The 24,330-nt window shown below is 44.0% G+C and overlaps 2 protein-coding genes across 2 annotated transcripts in view; both read left to right on the top strand.

Moving 5' to 3' along the window:
• LOC308393841 (NACHT, LRR and PYD domains-containing protein 12-like) overlaps positions 1 to 24,330 on the top strand; it is a 317,425-nt gene that overhangs the window by 143,240 nt on the left and 149,855 nt on the right. Inside the window, exon 9 of the mRNA XM_080877862.1 lies at positions 14,031 to 14,207. Coding sequence (XP_080733988.1) covers positions 14,031 to 14,207 — 177 coding nt within the window. The remainder of the gene's footprint in view (positions 1 to 14,030; positions 14,208 to 24,330) is intronic.
• On the top strand, positions 3,680 to 8,900 carry LOC308399852 (protein NLRC3-like; the record flags this gene model as incomplete). Its single annotated transcript, XM_080887264.1, has 4 exons — positions 3,680 to 3,762; positions 4,885 to 5,020; positions 6,837 to 6,913; positions 7,030 to 8,900. Exons 2-4 carry the CDS (start codon positions 4,911 to 4,913, stop codon positions 8,898 to 8,900), a joined length of 2,058 nt encoding a protein of 685 aa, XP_080743390.1. The 5' UTR covers positions 3,680 to 3,762; positions 4,885 to 4,910.

The following is a 24,330-nucleotide window of genomic DNA, read 5'->3' as shown; positions in this document are numbered from 1 at the left end:
CACTCAATCTACAGCAGGCGGTGCTGGACCAAGGCCAGGAAGATCGTGAAGGACCTCAGCCATCCCAACAACAGACTGTTCTCTCTGTTGAGGTCAGGAAAGCGATTCCGCTCCCTGAAGACCAACACAGAGAGACTGAGGAGGAGCTTCTTCCCGCAGGCGATACGGTCTCTCAATCACACCACCACACAGTACTGACCCACACATACAGTTCTTACACACACACTGGACTTTCTGGACATTGTTTTCACTTCATCACTTAAATCACTTTAAGCATATTTGCACTGCACAAGACACTAAATAATGTGGATTGCACAACACTGGACATTATATTCTTCATTTCAGGTTAATACTTGTACAGCTGCTGTTGTTGTGTATATATTTATTTATATTTCTTCATACATTCTTATATAGTTCTATATTGTGTATTTTGTTGTACAGTTATTTTATTTTCAACTTTAATTTATATATTTTATCTTATTCTTTCCCAGTTAAATTTACCCTTCATTCTAATTTGTGTTGTACAGTTATTTCATTTTTAACCTTAATTTATATTTTATTCCTTCCTAGTTAAATTTACCCTTTTTAATTTTTCATATTTATTTCCTATCTTATTCATAGCCTTTTCCTTTTTTGTTTTCTTTAGGTCACAAGCAGTTGTCCAAGCATTTCATTACATATCGTACTGTGTATGACTGTGTACGTGACAAATAAAATTTGAATTTGAATTTGAATTTGGATGACGGGGTGGGTGCAGTTTTCTCTGTGGTGGGATCGGGTGGGCCGTCCTGGGCTCTGTGGGGCCGGGCGGCGCTGCTGAACTGGGCCCCAGTCCAGATGGGCTTGGGCCCCCTTGCCCTTCCCTTCCTTCCCTCCCCATCTCCAGCTGCCTCCCTCTTCCCGCTCCACCACAATCACCCACACATGCAGGGCCTTGGGGTAAAGGTGTGTCACCAGGGTGCAGAGGAGGCATCCCCCCCTCTGTCCCCTTTTGGCTGCCTCTGCCTCAATTTTATCCCACAACTTAGACATTCACATTACTCACACTCTCATAACACATACATATAGGACCTTGGGGGTGGGAACGCTACACGGCATCCAGAAGACCATCAGGGTGTACGACCTCACCCCTGGCGCCGTTGCCCACCTCTCAATTTTAAATCCACGTAGACATTGAGGGCTATCAGGAGGGGCTCTGCGCTTACCTGCTGCTGAGTAATTGCATATGAGAGCATGAGGGTGGGAATGGATGTTTGTATCTGTGTGTGCCTGTTTGTCTGTGTCCATATGTCAGGTCGGGTATCAGACGCCACCTCTCTGGGGACATCTCAGGCCCTCCAAGGTATGGAGGCCTATCTCCCCCCACCACTCCCCCTGCCAGTGGCAGACGCCCTCAGACATCGGTGCGTTGGTGGTTCTTTGTGTCTGGGGATGGGCGTCCAGGTACGCAGCGGCTCACTCCTGGTGGCTGCTTGTCGGGGCCTGGAGCCTGGGGCTCGCTCGGGCTCCTTCAGGGTGCGGTGCCTTTGGCCTCTCAGCCTGGGGCTCGGTCACTCTGGCACAGCTGGCTGCCGGCGGAGCTCACGGGCACATCACGTTTAAATCATGCTTTTTATCTGTTTTTGTTTTTTAATGTTCTGTAAAGAACTTGGGATCACCTTGTTGTTGAATTGTGCGATATAAAGAAACTTGCCTTGCATTTTGGCTGCTACCTCAAAGCACACTGTGCGCTGTCGATCTTACGTGCTGCACAATATTATTCAATATTTAGTATTTACAGTTATATTCACATAGATCATCGCGATGCTGTTGTTTATTATATTGCTCTCTTTTGTTTGCTTGTTTTCTCTTTTTTCTTTCTCAACAGGTGATCCAGGTGATTGATAGATGGATTTTTTGTCTGTTTGTTTTGTTGGCTTGGACAACTTCCTACCAGACCCGTGGAAGTGGAAGCTTCAGTGAGGAAAGATTCCTGCTCCCAGCCGTTCATTGGCTCGGCATTTTAAACCCCTAAAGGGTCACCTGGCCTGTAACTAAACAGGGCCAATAAAACAAAAATCACAAGAATAATACAAAAATTTCAGCCAGTTTATCTTAATACATTAACTTATTCTTGTGTACACAGTAATTCATAAATAAATAATGTATATTATCAATAAAGATTGATCTAAACAGTTTAACTGCTATGTGCAGATAAAGGTTGCACAGCTTTAAAACATTTGCTATCCAGCAAATATCAGTCAAACTCAACACAAAAGGAAACACAACAATGGTTCAAATTGTTTGGACCGGTGATCCAAATCAACTGGTGTTGGTCAAACAGATGTGTGGTAGACTTACTTTGAAGGAGCTGCTACCGACAAACCAGCAAATAAACACCAAATATTTCATCTGTGACATTTGTGAGGTTTCCTCAAACACACTCCGTCAGTCTTGTTGCTGTTGAACGACAAACTATTTAAAAATGTCGCGGGTTTACCTGGTCATATTCTCATTCACGGGGCGATCGCCAAAACAAAAGCAAACCATTAACACCACGCCGATGCTGTTCACAGGACAGCAAGAGTAACGATCAGGAGCATCTGGTCTTCGTTATCGTTCCCCTCGTGCGTGTTATTACTGCGATTTCAGCGTTTTCGCTTCACAACTAAAGTGTGCAGTTTACTTTGTGTGCACTCAAATGGAGTCAAGTCAATTAGCGCCACCTGTGGTCAAGTGCCATAGCCTACAGCCAGATGAACTTGTGACACACATCTGAGCCACGTTTGAATTCCTGTTTCATGCACAATACATTTGTAACTTTTAATTTTTTCTGTTTTTGTGTCTTGCAAATAAACCTTTAAACTGATTTGAAATGATGTTATGTATTTATTTTTGGCCTTTATCTACGGTGGCCCTGAGAGGCCAAACGGACTGCAACTTAAGAAAACACCAGCAATAAAAAAAACGCTGCAAAAGCACAAAAAACACAACTGAAATAGGAAAAAAGAAAACGGAAGTGTTTCTGGGGAGACAATAGTAATTAGTAATAAACAGAGCCAGTGTGACTAAGTGGAGCTTGTGAGAGTGAGTGGATTGAAGAAAGTGAGGGACTCAGATGTGTCAGTTGGTTTGTCTTTGTTTGTGAGTGTGGAGGAGAGATTGGGTTGGTTTTAAAGCTAAGTTAAGAATATTCTGAGTTTCAATTCAATTTTATTTATATAGCACCAAATCACAACAACAGTCGCCTCAAGGCGCTTTATATTGTACAGTTTAATTTCCAAAACTTGCATATGATCTTCAGTTTGCAGCTGGACTATCACATAGCAGCTGGAGCAGTCTCACATGGAGGCCAGTCCACTGCTGCCACCTGTGGCCAAGTGCCATAGCCTACTACTAGATGAACTTGTGACACACATCTGCAGTAGAGGCTGAGTGGCTGCTCTCACACCTGGAGCATCCAAATCGACCCACAAACACGCTGAAAGATGCAATGCCATCAATGTGGATTGTCCAGACTGAGAGACCTCTTCCCTCTGACCCCTCCCCAAACCCTCAAACCCTCCTACCCACCTCGACATACAAACTCTGTGTGGCTTCACGTGTTCTGTTGATGTTTACATGATCGAAATAACTTGAACACAAACAAACAAAGAGGAAGACCGCACCGGAAGGAAACAACTACAAGTCCCAGCATCCTCTGTGTTTAGGGAGCAGCAGTGAAAGTGAAAGTATTGAGCCTCCGTTCAGAGCAGCAGGAGGAGGAAGGTGGAGCTGAGGCAGGTGAGTGTTTACATGAATATGTTTCTTCTTATGACATAAAATAATTCCACGCTGTTCGTGTCTGTGGGTGAAATGTGAGGCCGGTCGGCTCCTCTGAGCGCTGGTTTCCTGTAAGTAGAGAGGAAGTGAGTTTAGCTGAGCCTCCGTTTAGTGTGAGAGAGCAGGAGGAGAGTGAGAGCTGTGCTGAGGCAGGGTGAGTGTTAACACCGCTCTGACATTACTGTGTCTCTGTGGCGGGAACAACAGGCTCCGTCAGTGGAGGCAAAAATAATCAGACTTTGGTTTTTCAAAGGAAACAACTTTATGTCGGAAGTTCCCGCACGCTCATTGGATAACGATGTGTCAATCTCGAGCTATTAGCCAATGAGCGTGCGGATTCACAGAAAGACCCGCCTTTATCACGGGACTTTAAAAACTACAATGGCGACAGAAACTCCGTGAGTGGAGTTCAGGGTGACGTTATGAAACTGTGACGTTTGAGCCACTTCCTGTTCTCAGTCCCAGCGTCCTGATCACCGAGGTTTCTGTTGCTCTGATATCTGATATTGATTATATTGGTAAACAGGCTGTAGCATAAACATCAGGTCTGTTCTGAAACCTGGCTTTATTTTTTCAAAGTAAGGGAATATCTGTGGTGTGATACCGCGGGCTCATGGGCTAAGGACTTGGATTGACAAGTCAAGCGCAGATGATTGTGTTGTTTCTTATAAAGGCTTGTGTGTGTGTGCCTTCCTGTGTGTGTCCTTGTGTCAGTGGAACTGAATCAGTGTGTTAGAGAAAGTGCTCCTCTGCTGTGCCGTCATCGTGTGGATGCTTCTTTTAAAGTTGGAACTCATGTTTTTATGATCTGCTTCATTTCATTGAACCTTTATTTCTAACCATGAAGTCCCTTTGAGGTTACAGCCTCCTGGTTAGGTTTAGGCTGTTATTGTGCTTCAGGCTGAAATATGAGGAGTAAGGAGTGGGGCTGGTTAGCCCTCATGACCCTCACCATAACACATACGTCACAGGACAGTGTTTACCACAGAAACTCCATGAAATGATCAATGAGAACTTTAGAAACCCGTCAGTGTGATGCTTCCAGTACAACAGCACCTCTGAGTGTGTGTGTTTACCTCTCAGACTAACTCCACCCTGACATCAAGAAGATGGAGGAAGAGGATGGAGCAGGATCTGCAGCATCCAGCTGTGTGTCTGTGAGGAGTGACTGGTCCAAAGGAAAACCTCCAGACTTCAGTAATGAACCTGCAGCAAGAATGTAAGAGAGCTGCTGACTCATTTATTCAGTGTAAATAATGATTTTTGATGCAATGGGAGAAGAAAAATGACAAAAACAGTTTTAAAAATAAGGATTAAAATATTACAAACTATGTTTTTGAGTTTCCTGATGTAGTACAAAAATATATGAACATAACTGTATATAGGACAGATATTTACGGTTCTTTTAGGCAGCACCAAAAAACAAAAAGACTATTTTTAAGCTGTCTGAGGTAGTGAGTCAACATGTCACACTGGGTCAAAGGTCAGGGAGTAAAAGTGTGTTTTAAAGGAGGTTTAAAAGCAGCGAGTGAAGGAGCCTGTCGAGGTAAATCGTTCCATAACTGATCAAATTCAGTTGGTGGACCTCTGTGTGAAATCAAGCATCTGGTTCACAGAGAGGATAACCCTCACATGGGCTGTACAACATTATATAGGGAGACAAAAACAGAGATTATCGTAGCCATCGCTCTCTCGCATGGACGTGGCAGTCTTGCTGTCTGCTGCGAATCCTCCCCGTACCTCCGTGACCTCGTCTGGTATCTGCTCCCTCCTCTGTAAGAGACAGTAAAGGAAAACACGTCTCTGCCTAGTCTTGGAAATCTAATCTTATCATCCATTGTTCTTCTAGGGCCTCTTCTTCTTGTGGCCTCAGCTAACTGCTAATATTTAAATGGCTAACATTAACATGTGTGCCAGCCAGGTTAACATTTATGATGAACTATGATTAATTAACTGATGTTGAAACTGGAGCTTTACTGACCTCTGAAATTCCTCCTAAAGTGTTATTCAGTGTTGTGACAGTCAGCTGCTTCAGCTGCTGCTGGGATGGGCTGTGGCAAAGAGAACAGAGAAAATCCAAATCAGAGTTTTTCTCTGAATTAAAAGCAAGGAAACAACAATATATTCTACATGGTGAAACTGATGGTTTCTGGTGTTTGGGTCTGTTTTTCTGTATTTATGCAGATAAAGTGTAAACTCAGATGAATTATACCATCAAATGTTAAAGGAAAATATCAGGATGAGTGTCTGTGAGCTGAGAAGGACGTGAAGCGAGCAGTTTATCCCAGAGCTGAAGCTGCTCTGTGTGCAGAGATGAGCTCAGATTCCTGCTGTGATTGATCAACAGTCACAGAAATGTAGACTTGTAGTTATTACTGCAGTATGGTCACAGCAGATACTGATAAACATGTATTATGAGGATGGATGATCAAGTTTCTCACTCTCTCCTTTAAATCTCAGTTTTTTTCTTCTTCACAGTTTATCTGTTAATTTATTAATGAATAACACTGAAAGAGTTTCTGTTATATTTCCCCTTGAACATCAGCTTATTAGGGCGGCATTAGGAAATAGCCCCCCTCCAAAGAATGAATAAATGAATGATGATAATAATAAAATGATTAAAAAGCAGAGCTCAGAGTGGTAGAATGGTCAAACATGGATCCACGGGTGGTTCAACTGCATTTGGTGACGTGACTAAAGCAAATCTTTCAAATAATCCCACCATCAATGGGATGTTGTCTCCTTTACTACAGTTACTTTACTTGGTCACCGTGTGAATTTCTTTGAAATGAACCAAATTCTTTTATTTGTTGGTTGTTGCATATTTAACCTCTACAGTCAGCAAAGGAGGAGATGAGGCCTCAACAATGTTGGGTTGTAGCTGTGGTTCAGGTTAGAGTGAGTGTCCATGGAATAAATGTAAGTCAGTGAACTGGAAACATGACTGTGTTCAAACTTTGTTTACCTTTTTATAATGAGTCTAATCAAAGGTGGACAGAAGTATCTCCACTGTGACTTTTCTGTGTCACCATCAGAGCTTCTGCACAGTGTGGAGAAAGATCCAGAAGCAGAGCTGGACTGCAGACAGCCAGTCAGAGCAGCTGTGTACAAAGTAAGACTGAACATCTGTCTGCTGATGGACTCATTTCTGAAAACTGGACTTCTTGTGTTGTTCAGACATTGAAGAGTTTTCTTTCTCTTTAGTCTCGTTGTTTTTCTTTCGTTCAGCAGATGTTGGTCTGCAGGAGGTTTTAGATGAACATAAGATCAGTCTGAGGAGGAGATGTGAACGTGTGACTGAAGGAAGTGATGAAACAGGAAGTAGAACCCTCCTCAACAGGATCTACACTGAGCTCTACATCACAGAGGGACAGAGTGAAGAGGTTCATACCCAACATGAGGTGAGGCAGCTGGAGACAGCTTCCAAGATGGACGCCCTCCATGACGCTCCAATCAGGTGCCAGGACATCTTTAAAGCCTTACCTGACCAACAGAGACCCATCAGAGTGGTTCTGACCAACGGCGTGGCTGGTGTTGGAAAAACCTTCTCAGTGCAGAAGTTCACTCTGGACTGGGCAGAGGGCTTGGAGAACCAACATGTCAGTGTGGTGGTTCTGCTTTCATTCAGGGAGCTGAACCTGATCAGAGATGAGCAGTACAGTCTTCTGGAGCTGCTCCATGTTTTCCATCCAACATTACAGAAGGTCACAGCAGAGAAGCTGGCTGTCTCTCAGCTTTTGTTCATCTTTGACGGCCTGGATGAAAGCAGACTTTCATTGGATTTCACCAACAGGAAGCAGCTGTCTGATGTCACACAGAAGTCATCAGTCAGCCAGCTGCTGACAAACCTCATCCAGGGGAATCTGCTTCCCTCGGCTCTCGTCTGGATAACTTCCCGACCCGCAGCAGCCAATCAGATCCCTCCTACATGTGTTGACAGGCTAACAGAAGTACGAGGCTTCACTGACGCCCAGAAGGAGGAGTACTTCAGGAGGAGATTCAGTGATGAAGAGCTGTCCAGCAGAATCATCTCCCACATGAAGACATCCAGGAGCCTCCACATCATGTGTAGTATCCCAGTCTTCTGCTGGATCACTGCTACAGTTCTGGAGCACATGTTGACTACAGAGCAGAGAGGAGAGCTGCCCAAGACCCTGACTGACATGTACTCACACTTCCTGCTGGTTCAGACAAAGAGGAAGAAGAACAAGTACCATGAGGGACGTGAGACGAGTCCACAGGAGCTGACGGAGGCTGATAGGAAAGTTCTTCTGAAGCTGGGGAGGCTGGCGTTTGAACATCTGGAGAAAGGAAACATCATGTTCTACCAAGAAGACCTGGAGCAGTGTGGTCTGGATGTGACAGAGGCCTCGGTGTACTCAGGAGTTTGTACAGAGATCTTCAAAAGAGAGTGTGTGATCTTCCAGAAACCAGTCTACTGCTTTGTTCATCTGAGCATTCAGGAGTTTCTGGCTGCTGTCTACATGTTCCACTGTCACACCGACAGGAAGGCAGAGGTGCTGGAGGACTTCCTGAGATACTTTTGTAATGATTCTGACTCTGATTTTTACTATGATGATGATACTAATTTTCTTCTAGATCGGTTTCCCCACATTAAACCATCTCTGGGTGAATCCTCTGTGTTTCTAAGGAGAGTCATGTCTAAATCCCTCCAGAGTAAAAATGGCCACCTGGACCTGTTTGTTCGCTTCCTTCATGGCCTCTGTCTGGAGTCCAACCAGAGACTCTTAGTAGGTCTGCTGGGTCAGACAGAGATCAGTCCAGGAACCATCCAGAGAGTCATCAACAACCTGAAGGAGATGAACAGTGATGAAATCTCTCCTGACAGAAGCATCAACATCTTCCACTGTCTGATGGAGATGAACCACCTCTCAGTACATCAGGAGATCCAAGAGTTCCTGAAGTCAGAGAACAGATCAGAGAAGGAACTCTCTGAGATCCAGTGCTCAGCTCTGGCCTACATGCTGCAGATGTCAGAGGAGGTTCTGGATGAGTTGGACCTGCAGAAGTACAAAACATCAGAGCGGGGACGACAGAGACTAATTCCAGCTGTGAGGAACTGCAGAAAGGCTGGGTGAGTCCAGATGTGATCATTAACATCACTGATCAGTGTAGGTTAGTAGTTTAATGTTGAAAATAAAATCAGATTGTAACCACAAAGTGTTTGTGTCCGTACGCTGCAACCTTCCACACCATTCCTTTATTGTACAGACTCAGCAGCAGCTCCATGGATCCCAAATCCAAGAGTGGAGAACAGATTTGAAGTGTGTCACATCCATGCAGTCACAGCTGTTTCAACCATGTTTCCACTGATATTAATCCTGTTCAATGACACGTTTCATATCAGTGAATATGTTCTTTAGGACGTCCACTGACATGTTTAAGTGTCCTGCTGGAAATCACTCAAATCATCCATGAAATCCATGAAAAATCCTTTTAGTGTTTCTAACTTCACCCTCTGTCCTCTCTCTCTCTCCATCCTCCTCACTGCTTCTTTCACTGATAATCACACAAACATTGTATTCAGCTACAAAATAACACAATAATATCATAGCAGTGAAGCTTCTGTGTGCTGGACTGGAGAGTCCAAACTGTCGACTGGAGACTCTGAGGTGAGTTCACTGACTGCGGCTGTTGTTGTTTTTCTATATTTCAGGTCTTTGATTGATGTTTGAAACTTTCTTTAGTTACTAAATGTTCAGGATGTGTCTGACGACAAATGTGAAGAAGTTTGAGTGCTTTCAGAAATGTTGTCTTTCCAAACGACTGAACAAAAGTTTTTCCTTTTGGCTCCAAACAGAAGTGACAGACTTGAGCAGGGTTCATTTAAAGGCTGACAGAAGTGGAGTGGTGACGGGGAGATGTTTGACAGGACAGTGTTTCAGCCTCCACAGGTTCATGTTGTGCTCCATCAGTCAGTGAAGATGAAGTCAGTGCTGATGAGGCTGTAGAGTGTGTGAGGGATGTGAATGAGGATGATGAAGATCTGATGATAGCAGATAAAAACAGGCTGCAGAGACTTTGAGCCATACAGGGCACACAGTGTGTGTACAGAACAGCTGAAATCATTATGGAGGCCTCACTGGAATATGGAAGCATCACAGTACAGCTTCAGTGAAGCATTAAAGTCTCTGATATGAGATGAGAAATGAAGCAGCCAGAGCTTTTTCATGAGTGGAAACCCACTGTGACTGTGAGCTGCTGCTACAGCCTCCAGATTAGCCAGCAGCTCATCCTGCTCAACATTTCCTCACCAACTTTAATGGAAGTGTGATGTTTTCAGCTGGAGTGATGGTCAGGGTGGCCTCCCTCTCCTCTTCTTCCTCTTTCATTTGTAAAGCCACTTCTGCTGCTTTCATTCATTTGGAAGTCCTGTAGCTGAGTTTGGGAGAGACTAACAGCCTCGGCAGCAGAGGGGAGAAAGGCTGTAACACCACCACTTTACTCTGTTCTACCTGTCACATCATTTTATCAGGAAACAAATATGCTCATGTTTTTACTATGTTTGTCTTGAAGATGTAAGAAGATCACATGGTGCTTTTTATTATTGTGTTGGTTTGTTTCCTGTCTCTTGGATGGAGCCCAGCTGTGCGTGGCCCCTGGGCCTGTGGTCAGAGTGTGTGCTGGATAATCCGGCCCAGGATGAGGCCAAACTGACATGGGATGAAATGTCTGTCACATAATTCAGCTTAGTGTAGTTTCTGTTAAGTCTAATTGTTGAATGTTGCCATTGTGTTTCTTAGTTTAAGCAGTAGGATCAAAGCCATTCCTTTGATCCTGGCCACCTCTCCAACCACTCTGTGCTGGGGGAGGTTTTATTGTAGATACATCCTATCTGAAAGATCTGTTTCTTTTGATGTAAACTTCCTGGGTTTATGACCCTTTGGTCAGCAGGAGGCCACACACACACACACACACACACACACACACACACACACACACACACACACACACACACACACACACACACACACACACACACACTTACATACAGTGCCTTGTCTTTGTAACCAAAGGGGGTTGCAAGGGGAGGTGTTTTGTAAACTATTGTTTGAAGTTTGTCAATAAAAGGCAGCGAGAGGAGGCCATCATCGGGGTCTTTGTCGTGCTGGACACAGATGAGAGGCCTCCCTTGCGCAAGTAATGGATCGATCGACTGTCTTGTTTTCTTCATGATGAATAAGTCTCTAGAATTAGCGGGGTTTGTGGAAACACAGACCCAACAGTTTCATTTCTGCACAATTTAAAAAAACCAAAACTTTGTTCTGTCTTTTCTATGTTATACTGTAGACTTTCTTTGATACTGTGTCCAAAAGGAGCAGCTTTTACTTTGAAGGGGAGCCATCTCTGATTCCTCTTCAGGTTGGATGATGGAAGCAAATTAGTGTGTGATGTTCTTTCAGTGTTGCACTTTGTAGACGCTCCCTGAGCACTGGTCTCACAGCCAGCTGCACATAGCGACCAGTGTTGTTAGTCCAGGTCAGAAGATGACTTGTTGGAATGAAAATGAGCTTGTAGTTTGTCTGCTTTAATAATGTGACTGGAAAAAGGTGTTGGACTTCAAATATGTCCATTTCTTTCACACTTCACCTTTAAAAGTGAAGCCTTGTGGTTCCTGGAAGGAAAAACACGACTTTTTCAAGTCTTTGTCCTGTTTTTATGAGAAATGTACGAATTTCATGTGAAACATTCAGAGTTTTTTCTCTTGTTGTGTTTGTTTGAAGCTGCTTCCTGTTGGCTTCAGCTGTTTGGAGTTTCCATTTTCTAAACTTCTACATTCTGAACCTTCTTCAGCTCTGAACAGATGATGAAACACTGAATGATTTCAAGCTCACACTTTGTCTAATAAACTTACATCTTTCATTCTTTATACAGATTGAGGGGCTGTGGTTTGTCAGAGATCAGCTGTGATTATCTGGCAGCAGCACTGAAGTCCAACCCCTCCCATCTGAGAGAGCTGGACCTGAGCTACAACAACAAGCTGCAGGATTCAGGAGTGAAGCATCTGTGTGGTTTCCTGGAGAGTCCAGGATGTGGACTTGAAACTCTGAGGTCAGTCAGCATGTTTTAGTTGTGCTGAGATGAATATGATGTGAAAGTTGTGCTGACACTAAACTGCAGACATCAGGCTGATATTATACTGATCCACACTGAGGATCTTCATGGTAAAGTCTGTTTTCTTCTTCTCTGGTTTAGTCCATTGACTGCAGCAGAACAATGTTCACATTTCAAACAGTGAGACTCAACGTATGGCCCGCGGCCCACACGCGGCCTGCCCACCTTCCCTGATTCAGAGAGAGGGGACCCTGATTAACTGTGTAGTGTTCTTCCTCACAGTTCTAAGTATCAGACACAACAATGAATAATCCACAGCTGACTGTCTTTAGCAGGTCAAAGGTCACGGCACACAGCAGACAGTGGGAAATATTATAACTCTGATCATTTATCAGCACATATCCATATGTATAAAAACAAAGCTGACACTGTGAGACTTGATCAGAGGTGTGATCATCACAGCAGAGGCCTTTGTGTCAAAGTCACTGAGGATCAAACAGAAACACATGAAGCAGATTTTCCTGTTCTGGCTTTTTATAGCAGATAACCTTCAAAATATTCTGCAGTCCATCAAAAACTGAAGCAAACCATGAATCAACATGTGAACATGAGCTGATGCTGCTGAAGGGAAGCAAAGTTACAGAGGTTTGATTACAGACACAGCTGAGAGTTTGTAATCTGTCATCATTTTAAAAGGTTTACATTTCTTCAGTATTGAACAGCAGAAATGAGGCTTTGTTTTGGGAGGCCGACAGCAGTGAACACAACAGCAGACTGGTGCGTAATAAGCAGTGAATAATGCAGGAAACAGATTTTTGAAGGTAAACTGTTCTTGAAGTACACTGAGAGAGAGAGAGCTGTGCAGGAAGTAAACGTCAAAGTCAGAGAGAATTCATGACGATGTTCATCAAACATAAAGCGTAGTTTGGATCTTCTTCTGCTGCTGGTTCAGTCAGTTTTGGTTGGAGACAGATGAAACCTGCAGCTTCAGGATCTGTGAGCTGTCCACTTTCAGCCCCGACGGCGTGTCCGTGTACGTGCCGTCGAGTGAACGATCCACGCTCTGTGTTTCCATCTTTGTGTGTTTAGCTGCTCTCGTTTACTGTTTTATCTGTTTGCTTGTTGTTGAAATACTTTTGGGAGCTTTAACCTGAGATTCTGGCAAAATACATTTATATTAAAAATCGATTCAGGATTGAATGAATCAACATCGCTTTATTCAAATTAAAACCATTTAAATAGGAAAATCCATTTTTTTACAGCCGCCTCTAATGCTGGGTAATGTCAGCTGGTCCATGTGCAGCTGGCTGTGAGGCTCAGGGAGCGTCTACAAAGTGCAACACTGAAAGAACATCATCCATAAATATTGAGTAATAACTGGACTCTCATACAGCGAGACTCAAATGCCTTTAAACATCAGCTTATCCTGCTGATCCAAGTCCAACACTGAGTTTGTAAAAACATGTTTGTCAATCATTTTGTTTGGTTTCTGAGGAAAATGATTCAATAACTTGCTGCTAATACACAACATTTCATCATATTTCCTCATAACCCTCTTTTGTCTGACCATTTGATCCCATTTGAATTTGCAATAAAGGATCCATAGAGTTTGGTGACAATAATGACAGTAGATGTTTGTGTGAAAGTGCTGGAAGCAAATGACTGTGTGATGTTCTTTCAGTGTTGCACTTTGTAGACGCTCCCTGAGCACTGGTCTCACAGCCAGCTGCACATAGAGACCAGTGTTGTTAGTCCAGGTCAGAAGATGACTTGTTGGAATGAAAATGAGCTTGTAGTTTGTCTGCTTTAATAATGTGACTGGAAAAAGGTGTTGGACTTCAAATATGTCCATTTCTTTCACACTTCACCTTTAAAAGTGAAGCCTTGTGGTTCCTGGAAGGAAAAACACGACTTTTTCAAGTCTTTGTCCTGTTTTTATGATAAATGTACGACTTTAATGTGAAACATTCAGAGTTTTTTCTCTTGTTGTGTTTGTTTGAAGCTGCTTCCTGTTGGCTTCAGCTGTTTGGAGTTTCCATTTTCTAAACTTCTACATTCTGAACCTTCTTCAGCTCTGAACAGATGATGAAACACTGAATGATTTCAAGCTCACACTTTGTCTAATAAACTTACATCTTTCATTCTTTATACAGATTGAGGCTCTGTGGTTTGTCAGAGATCAGCTGTGATTATCTGGCAGCAGCACTGAAGTCCAACCCCTCCCATCTGAGACAGCTGGACCTGAGTGACAACTACAAGCTGCAGGATTCAGGAGTGAAGCATCTGTGTGGTTTCCTGGAGAGTCCAGGATGTGGACTTGAAACTCTGAGGTCAGTCAGCATGTTTTAGTTGTGCTGAGATGAATATGATGTGAAAGTTGTGCTGACACTAAACTGCAGACATCAGGCTGATATTATACTGATCCACACTGAGGATCTTCATGGTAAAGTCTGTTTTCTTCTTCTCTGGTTTAGTCCATTGACTGCAGCAGAACAATGTTCACATTTCAAACCTTCAAAGAAGAAGAAAAATCCTCCACTGGATAATTCACTGTGAAACTCTCCAACTCTTCATTCCACCTTAAAGTCTGTCTGACACTGAAATCCAAAGCAAAATGTGCGTTTGCTTTACAGACAGCAGTCCAACACAAACATACACACATCATCCAAAACACAGTCCAACATCCAAATCTCCTCCACTGCCAGCATGAATGATGGGAAAGAGAAGGAGGAACACTCTGACATTCAGAGTTAGAATGAGTTTCATGAAGCAGACTGTGAAGATCAAAGCTGCATTAGAAAGCTTACATGAATGAATGAGTGGACAGAAGTGGACAGAGATCATCTGAAGCACTTCAAAGGCTTTAAATCAGCACATTTCTCTTTATTCTTTATCAACTCTGTTAGTTTCTCTCAGTTTTCTGTGGAATGAAGCTAACAGCAGGCTAATAAGATGCTGACCAATAGGTTTCTATTAAAGGTTGTAATTTGTATATGAAAAAGTGCTTTGGCTCAGCAGGGATCAGCTTACAGGTAGAATACAGCTGCTGGATGGGATTAGCATGTCATAGCTATCTACCAAACTGCTAACTGGGGGATTTCAGGCCATCTATGGATCATTTTTGCTAACTGTTTATTCAGCTTAGGCTCACAGGGCTGGAGCCTGTGCCCTAGCTGTCATAGGGCAAGAGGCGTGGTCCACCTGCACAGGTGAGCAGTCCATCACAGGGCCAACAGAGAGAGACAGAGAAGCACTCTCTCACATCCACACCTACAGCCAATTTAGAAGCACCAATGAACCTAAGCAGCATTTCATTGGACTGTGGGAGAACATCCAACCTCCACAGAAAGGCCAACAAGCTTCAACCTACAACCTTCTTGCTTTAAGGCACTAGTGCGAACCACTTTTCCTCATTTCAGCCCAAATCCTGCATCTTCCTGTTTCTGACTCCAGGCCAGCTCCACTAACACTTTCTCATCAGACACTGCCACCTAGTGGAGGAAGTCTTAGTTCCATTTGAAGCTTCAGATTACAGTTAGTTCCTTTACAAAGAGGTGGAGGTGGTGGGGCCACAGCACCATCATCACTGAGTGCCATAGGACACTTAACCTTTGTTTCCATATGCTGGGAACTTCCTGTTGTTCCAAGGAGGACTGGAAAATGTGTGAAAATCTCTCAGTCAGTTCCTCACAGCACACTTCAATCATTTCCCTCCCACAGCATCAGGACCAGGGCTTTTTCTCTCTTTGGTCCCACTAAGAGATTTCCACACAAACACCTCATCAGTGGGACTCTCAGAGCTACCAGCCCTTTGCTACAATCACAAAGCTCTTCATTGAAATCAATGATATCAAAGCTGGAATCCAATGAGTCCAAGTCTTCTGCTGATTCAGCATCACATTCATCTTTGCTCCTTGTTCTGCATCCCCACCATGGACTTCATTCCTTTCCAAGCCAGCCTTGAGTGTCCTTTATTCAGCTCATCCTCTGCTTTACTTTTACACCTGATTTTAGCTGCTTTATCTCTCTTTCAACAAGTTTCTGTGCCTCAATCTTTTTCTTCTCTCCCTCATAACAAGACAGCTTCTTCTGCCTGAGAACATGTTGGAGTGATTTACTAATCCAGGGCTGCTTATTGGGGAAAATACTTCCTGTTTCCAAAGTAATCCCCATTTTCCCCAGAAAGAAATGTAAGAAGAAATCGATGATCTAAGTGAGAACATGAGCCTTTAAAACGTCCCAGTGGGTGCAGTCAAAGCAGTCCCTCAGTCCCAGTATAGAGTCTTTGGTCCAGACTGGAACAACTGTGTGCCCAGTTTGAGCTCTCTTCAGTCCTGTGACCTGACAGACCCAGAGGGGCCATCACATCACATTTAGAAGCTCCCCTAATGGAGCCACAACACATGTCCAATACTTAGTCTATCTTGTTGGACCAACTGGAAGAAATGATTCAAGGACTTAGTCACAGAACAGAGATTCAAATCTCCAAAATCCAACTGGCTGCATCAGGACATATAGTCTGAAACTCTGCACAGTTTCCTGTTTGAAGCTGCTTCCTGTTGGCTTCAGCTGTTTGGAGTTTCCATTTTCTAAACTTCTACATTCTGAACCTTCTTCAGCTCTGAACAGATGATGAAACACTGAATGATTTCAAGCACTTTGTCTAATAAACTTACATCTTTCATTCTTTATACAGATTGATGAGCTGTGGTTTGTCAAAGATCAGCTGTGATTATCTGGCAGCAGCACTGAAGTCCAACCCCTCCCATCTGAGAGAGCTGGAGCTGAGAGGAAACAACCTGAAGTATCCAGATGTGAAGCAGCTGTCTGATCTTCAGCAGAGTCCAGACTACAGACTGGAGACTCTGGTGTAAGTAGAGTGATGGAGTGAGTGGGTGGTGCTGTCAGCAGTATTGTACTAAACACAGTCAGTATGAAACAAAGATCCAGTGTTTCCTGTAAAGCTGCAGCTTCTCAGTGAAGCTGTGAGAGGAGAATGGTGACAGGCTTCAGGATTGGACACAAACACTTCCTGTTTCTGACCTTTATGGTCACCATAGTAACAGCTGACACGCTCTGATCAAACACTGTCAACAGCCAATCAGCTCTCTGAACAAAGCAGCACGCAGACCAATGACTGCATTCATTTCCAAGTTTAAAGCAGTGAAGAACACAGTCTGTAGGTGAGGAAGAATTTAGTGAGAGCAGATGTTTGGATGGAATTCCTCCAGTTAACAGCTGGAACCGTCCATCTGGATTGTTGGGCTTGTTGTTGGGGTTCCTACAGAGCTCAGAGTGGACACACCAAGGTTCTTCTAATGAATGAAAGTCCAAACTCAAACTAGGAGGGAAAAACATTTTCATCAACTTCAATAAAAATCCAAAGATTAGAAAAAGTGAAGCAACAATGAGTCCTAGTACAGTCCCAGCACTGAAGTCCCTGCTGCTCTTTATACTGGATGTGCTGCATCACTGACTGACAGCTGATGAAGAGTCTCTGGAAACACTCGTTTATCTCCTCTGCTCTTCCTTCTTCTCTCTGCAGGTTGAGGCGATGATGGTAAACAGGACGGTGTGTGTGCTGAGAGAGGAGGAGCTGTGTCCTGATGATCCAGAGAGGTTGAAGCAGCAGCAGCTTGTGTGTAGAGACGCTCTGACTGGGCCATGTTACTGGGAGGTGGAGAGGAGAGCTTCATCCAGCAGTGACTGACAGAGGAATGAGAAGAAGTGCAGATGACTGTCAGTGCTGCAGAGTGAACTGCTCTGAGAACAGCTCCACTGTCAGACACAATGTAGAGTCCAGCATCATCCCTGTGTGTCCCTCTGGATCTGACAGAGGATCATCAGTGTATCTGGACTGCTCTGCTGCTGCTCTGTCCTTCTACAGTCTCTGCACAGTCTCTGTCTGACTCTGGCTTCAGACCCTCCTGGATCAAACTCACCTGGAAAGACTTTCAAATTCAAATTTTATTTGTCACACACACAACCATAACCCAGTATGACATGAGGTGAAATGCTTGAAGCTGTGCAATGCCCGACCATTAAATGACAGTGGTTTTACAGTATTTACAATTTACAGGTTGTCAGGTTTTGTATTGTTGATTATCATTTATGCTTAGAAATATCTACTTATATATGCTTAGAGTTTTATAGTTTATAATTAGTTTTAGATTGGTAGAGGTTTGATCCTTAATAGTCTGCAAAGGCTTGGTGTGCATTCCAGAGTGTTCTGGCATTCACACCTACATCCTGGGAGCACTGTTGGGCCCTGTTTCAGGAAGCCGGCCCTGTTTAAAGACAGTTTTCAGAACAGACCTGGGCCCTGTTTCAGGAAGCCGGTTTAGAAAACTCAGAGTGAAAAACGATACTCAGGGTTGAGTAACCCCGAACTGTCCAACTCGGAATATTCGGTTTCAGAAAGGCTGATAACAAGTAGTTCAATCAACGCGGAGTTGCGTCAACCCCAAGTTAAGCACGCGCACGAGGATACATAAAGCCCTGATTAGTGGAGCACAGATTAAGCGAGTCACCATGGAGACGGAGGGAAAGAAGGCGCGGTCAATGTATTTTACAGCGCTTGAGGCCGAAATTCTGATGGCAGCATATGCCAATAACATGCAAATTTTGCAGAAAAAAACTAACACAGCCTCAGCTGCAAAAGAAAGGAAGCATGTGTGAGGGCACATATTTACAACCCTTAGAAAACGGTCACGGGGTTGTTTACAGCCTGAAGCAGCCAAGAGGGAGTGACGTAGCGTGAAGAAGACGGACATGCGCAGTGGGAGAGAAGACGAGCGGAGCAAAAAAAAAGCACACGTGTCCGGATGAGAAGAGACGCTAGGAAAGGGCCGCGGTCAGGAAGAGACCCGAACAAAGTATAAACGGGAGGTTAGCGAGACAGTATACGGTACCGCAGCGAGTCTCGGCTGGGTTTCCGTCCGTGTATGCACTCTGACTCCGGCTACAGCGGCCTTACGGGTGTAACGTCGGGGCGAAGTGTCGGCGGAGATAGCGCTAGCAGAGGGGCTAATCGAGAGCTAAGGCTAGCGGCCGCTCCCCTCCAATCGGCCTCAGTTTCCCGGCGTTGCCAGTAGAGTTTGGCGACAAGAACGTTTAGAAAGCGAGACAGCACGGCTGGCTGTCTGGCGAAGGACCAGCGAGTTTCCGGGAGAGGAATTGGGCGGCCTCACTTTGCACGGCCTGGGGACTGCCGTAGCTCCGTTAGCCCGCGGGACCGCCATCTTGGGCCCCGATGTCGGCGGTGTTTGGAGTACCCTGCCACCCAGACGACGCTCCGGTTGTTCACCCTGCTTCAGCTGGCTGTGTGTAAAAGTTTCACCTACCCGTGGGTTCATTACGCTCCATTTCAGGAGGGGCAAAGGTACAGTTTCTGTGTTTTATTTCCTTGCTTTGATGTGGACCAGAGAATGAACATTCTATTCCGGCTGTGGAAGTTCTGGACAGCCTAACAGACTGCAACTCCGGTTAATGACACATACCCCTAGAACTATCTGTCCGTCCCACCCCAGAGACAATTTACTGGAGTGAACTGTAAAGACTGAAAATGTTCCTTTGGTGTGTCGGACATTGTAAATGATGTGATGAGACTGTGTCGACCATTTTAGACAGAATATTTGCTGTGTTAACTTTTACTGTTCTGCTGTGTTGTGGGTGTTTTTCCTGTGACTAGGGTGGGTTGTGTGGAGTCGAGGACTCCCAACTCTGGGTCTCACCAGTCTGTTTTGATTTATTTTACCTCATTTTATTTCTTTCATTTCTTTGGTCCTGGGGAGGTTCTTTGCTGTTTTCCCTTTGCTCTCCAGGGCCCTGTGGACATTGTCAACCAAGGTTGGGGTTTTTTTGGGGGGCTCTCCAGAAAAATAAAAGGAGCCACGTGGTTTAAAAGGTCGTTGTTGAATGCTTTTGTCTGACCCAGGTTGCCTTGGAGTAGGGGCACCCGAGTTATTTGGTTAGGCACAGGACGACGGAGTTAAGTGGGACCGTGCTAGTGTTCCATGTGCAGGCGCTGCTATCACTGCAGGTCCGGGCCTGGAGTCCTCCTTTTGTGCCTACTGTTGCCAGGTAACTAACCCCATTCTTACTGAAGTAAGTGTCCGGGTCAATTGTGCTAGAGGGGGGTTACAGACTTAGATCCCACCACCCGCTAGTCGTCCAAGGCAGCCTGTGCGCCCCTCTACCCCTACATAGCCGGGCTAGCAGCCCCTCACACATGCATGGCAAAACATAGCCGACAGAGTCAATGCGTGAGTGTTAATGTAAACATTGATCTAGGGATTTCCACCCATTTAACACGTTATTTTATTATATTTTATTTTATATTTTATACATTTTATTTTGTGATGTGATGTGAGCGCAGGTGCAACCCAACAGGCCCCAAACGTTCCTGGCAGCAAGTAAAAATGAAATATAAAAATATAGTCCAAACAGGTAAGGTGTAATTGTATTATGAGTCATAGTGCTTGGTCTGTTTGTCCGATGTAAATCAATTGCAGTTAGAGGCTACATTAATTTTCTTTCTGTAAGCACTTATTGAAATTATCTGAGCAAATTACAAGTACATATTTGCTTACTCTGTATGCTCAAATGTGACCCGTTATAGCCAACAGAAAAAAAGCAGAGGCCCGAAAAACAGGTGGGGGTCCTCCACCACCACCACTCACAGAGGCTGAGCAGTTGGCTTCCACATTTGTGATAATGTTGGCAGCATCACATATGATCTTCACAGTGCAGAGAACACAAATTAGCATCCATTACTATAATGAAATAATTTGTTAGTTTGAAATGCTACAGGGAACTATGTACCTGTACATTAATGCTGTGGAAAGACTTCCTGCTCACATAGTCTCCTTCATTTACTGAAGGAGCAATGATTGGAATGTGAGTGCCATCTGTACAGCCAATCACGCCTGGGAACCGTGAAAATAAATGTAAAATTTAAGTAGTAGTCCAAGTATCACCACATCATGAATTAAGTTTTGTTCATCCTGCTACCTGCAATTTTGTGGAATCCCTCTTTGATAAATCTTGTGGGTCTATGACCGGGGAACACCACAGACGAGTACAGGAGACGTTTCAGTGCAACTGTAACATTCCTGACTGCCCGACAGACGGTAGCCTTGGAAACGTGCTCAGCGTCACCAATATTATACAGAAAGCTCCCGTTTGCAAAAAACCGAAGTGCAATACAAATAATATGTACAGAACTGAGAGGATGTCCGCGATGTGTCACATGAGCAATATTAGGCCTGAGGATGTTCTTCAAATAAATTATAGATTGTGCTGAAAAACGGTGACGTTCACACAGAAAATCATCAGGAAATGATAAAATGTCCGAACGCGCTCTAATCACTCTCTCCCGGCGGAGAGCTCTGCGGAGAATTTGGGCTTCAACATCTACTGGCTCTTCAAGGAAGGGGCACGCCATGTCTGACACTTCCTACAGTCAGGTTTCCGACAAAGAGGCGGAGAACGTCAGGGTTAGTTGAAGTAAACCTGCTAGGGGGCAGGTTAGCTTCACGGAGTGTGTCGTCATAGTAACTCGCTCAGAATTAATCTAAACTCGCTTTGTGAAACCGAAAACCCAGAGTTTTCGTTAACTCAGGGTATACTTACTCAGAGTTTGCACTAAACCGGCTTCCTGAAACAGGGCCCTGGACTTCCAGACCAGCAGGGTTAGGGAAGTCATTTATGGGGTCACACTCTGACCCCCCCCCCCCCCCCCCCACACACACACACACACACACACTTACAAAACTTACAGGCAATGTACTCTTTGTTTGTATGTAGACGTCATATGTTAATGAACCTATGTATATTCATGTAACCTCAATAAAAGAGCAGTGTTACGGGGGAGCAGACGAGAGCAACTGGGGTCAAGCGAAGGAGCGGCGTTTGTCCGGTTCTCTCCTGTGCACGAGAAACATGAAGAACTTTGCCTACTCGTGTCTTGTTTTGCTGTGTAGCAAATTGTCCTTAACGTTCCAGCGAATAGGTTTACGCTACAAACCTATCACAGGTTATTACAAAATTTACAGATTTAACTTAGAAATTTACAGTAAAAATGTGCAAATAGCAGAAAGAGATTATAAGTAAGTGCACATGAAGAAAAACCAGAGTGCGTGTGGTGATGTGATGTGTGTGAGAGTCCAGTCTTATAGTGATGTGGTGTGTGTGGGAGAGTTCAGTCCTACACCTGCTTCATGCCGCAATGTATTGCGCCATTTTCCGGGTCCACAAATCAAAACAAACGCACCGTGTTGGAACGACGACGACAAGAAACATGCTTAAAAGCAGCTCAAAAGAAAACGGGCGGTATAGAGACCGATTGCATCCAGAGGCGAAGCAGCAGCACTCGAAAAACATTAGAGTGCATCGCAAATCTGGACCCATATGAAATACGGCAGTGGAGTAAAGACCCAGACGACTTACCACCACTGTCCTACCCTGATATCTTCACGTATCTTGTTTGTGGAGTAAGCGCTCACACTGCGAACCAGTTTCGTAATTACAAGTCACTGGAGGCGCACATCCAATTTACAAATGGCTGGGTGCAAGATTTGACTATTTTCAAGCCGCCAAACTATGAGTACGTCGTCATTAATACCAAGGTAAGTCAGCTGGAGTGCATCGAGTGTAATAGCCATTGTCCACCCCCCACCTTAATTAATGTTGTGTGATTTGGTCATCTGAACATGCTACCTATATAAATCCCAGCAGGAAGCATGTTTTAATAGTGTGATTGGGTCATCTGAACACCCTACCTATATAAATCCAAGCAGGAAGCATGTTTTAATAGTGTGATTGGGCCATCTGAACACGCTACCTATATAAATCCCAGCAGGAAGCATGTTTTAATAGTGTGATTGGGTCATCTGAACACGCTACCTATATAAATCCAAGCAGGAAGCATGTTTTAATAGTGTGATTGGGTCATCTGAACATCCTACCTATACAAATCCAAGCAGGAAGCATGTTTTAATAGTGTGATTGGGCCATCTGAACACGCTACCTATATAAATCCAAGCAGGAAGCATGTTTTAATAGTGTGATTGGGCCATCTGAACACGCTACCTATATAAATCCCAGCAGGAAGCATGTTTTAATAGTGTGATTGGGTCATCTGAACACGCTACCTATATAAATCCAAGCAGGAAGCATGTTTTAATAGTGTGATTGGGTCATCTGAACATCCTACCTATATAAATCCAAGCAGGAAGCATGTTTTAATAGTGTGATTGGGTCATCTGAACACGCTACCTATATAAATCCAAGCAGGAAGCATGTTTTAATAGTGTGATTGGGTCATCTGAACATCCTACCTATATAAATCCAAGCAGGAAGCATGTTTTAATAGTGTGATTGGGCCATCTGAACACGCTACCTATATAAATCCCAGCAGGAAGCATGTTTTAATAGTGTGATTGGGTCATCTGAACACACTACCTATATAAATCCAAGCAGGAAGCATGTTTTAATAGTGTGATTGGGTCATCTGAACACGCTACCTATATAAATCCCAGCAGGAAGCATGTTTTAATAGTGTGATTGGGTCATCTGAACACACTACCTATATAAATCCAAGCAGGAAGCATGTTTTAATAGTGTGATTGGGTCATCTGAACACACTACCTATATAAATCCAAGCAGGAAGCATGTTTTAATAGTGTGATTGGGCCATCTGAACACGCTACCTATATAAATCCCAGCAGGAAGCATGTTTTAATAGTGTGATTGGGTCATCTGAACACGCTACCTATATAAATCCAAGCAGGAAGCATGTTTTAATAGTGTGATTGGGTCATCTGAACACGCTACCTATATAAATCCCAGCAGGAAGCATGTTTTAATAGTGTGATTGGGCCATCTGAACACGCTACCTATATAAATCCCAGCAGGAAGCATGTTTTAATAGTGTGATTGGGTCATCTGAACACACTACCTATATAGATCCCAGCAGGAAGCATGTTTTAATAGTGTGATTGGGTCATCTGAACACACTACCTATATAAATCCCAGCAGGAAGCATGTTTTAATAGTGTGATTGGGTCATCTGAACATGCTACCTATATAAATCCAAGCAGGAAGCATGTTTTAATAGTGTGATTGGGCCATCTGAACACGCTACCTATATAAATCCCAGCAGGAAGCATGTTTTAATAGTGTGATTGGGTCATCTGAACACACTACCTATATAAATCCCAGCAGGAAGCATGTTTTAATAGTGTGATTTGGCCATCTGAACATCCTACCTATATAAATCCAAGCAGGAAGCATGTTTTAATAGTGTGATTGGGTCATCTGAACACGCTACCTATATAAATCCAAGCAGGAAGCATGTTTTAATAGTGTGATTGGGTCATCTGAACACGCTACCTATATAAATCCAAGCAGGAAGCATGTTTTAATAGTGTGATTGGGTCATCTGAACACGCT

This window comes from Rhamphochromis sp. 'chilingali' (assembly GCF_963969265.1).
Source record: "Rhamphochromis sp. 'chilingali' genome assembly, chromosome: 1".
NCBI classification, from domain to species: domain Eukaryota; kingdom Metazoa; phylum Chordata; class Actinopteri; order Cichliformes; family Cichlidae; genus Rhamphochromis; species Rhamphochromis sp. 'chilingali'.
The sequence above is the reverse complement of the archived record's forward strand: the minus strand, read 5'-3'. Positions and strand labels throughout refer to the sequence as shown.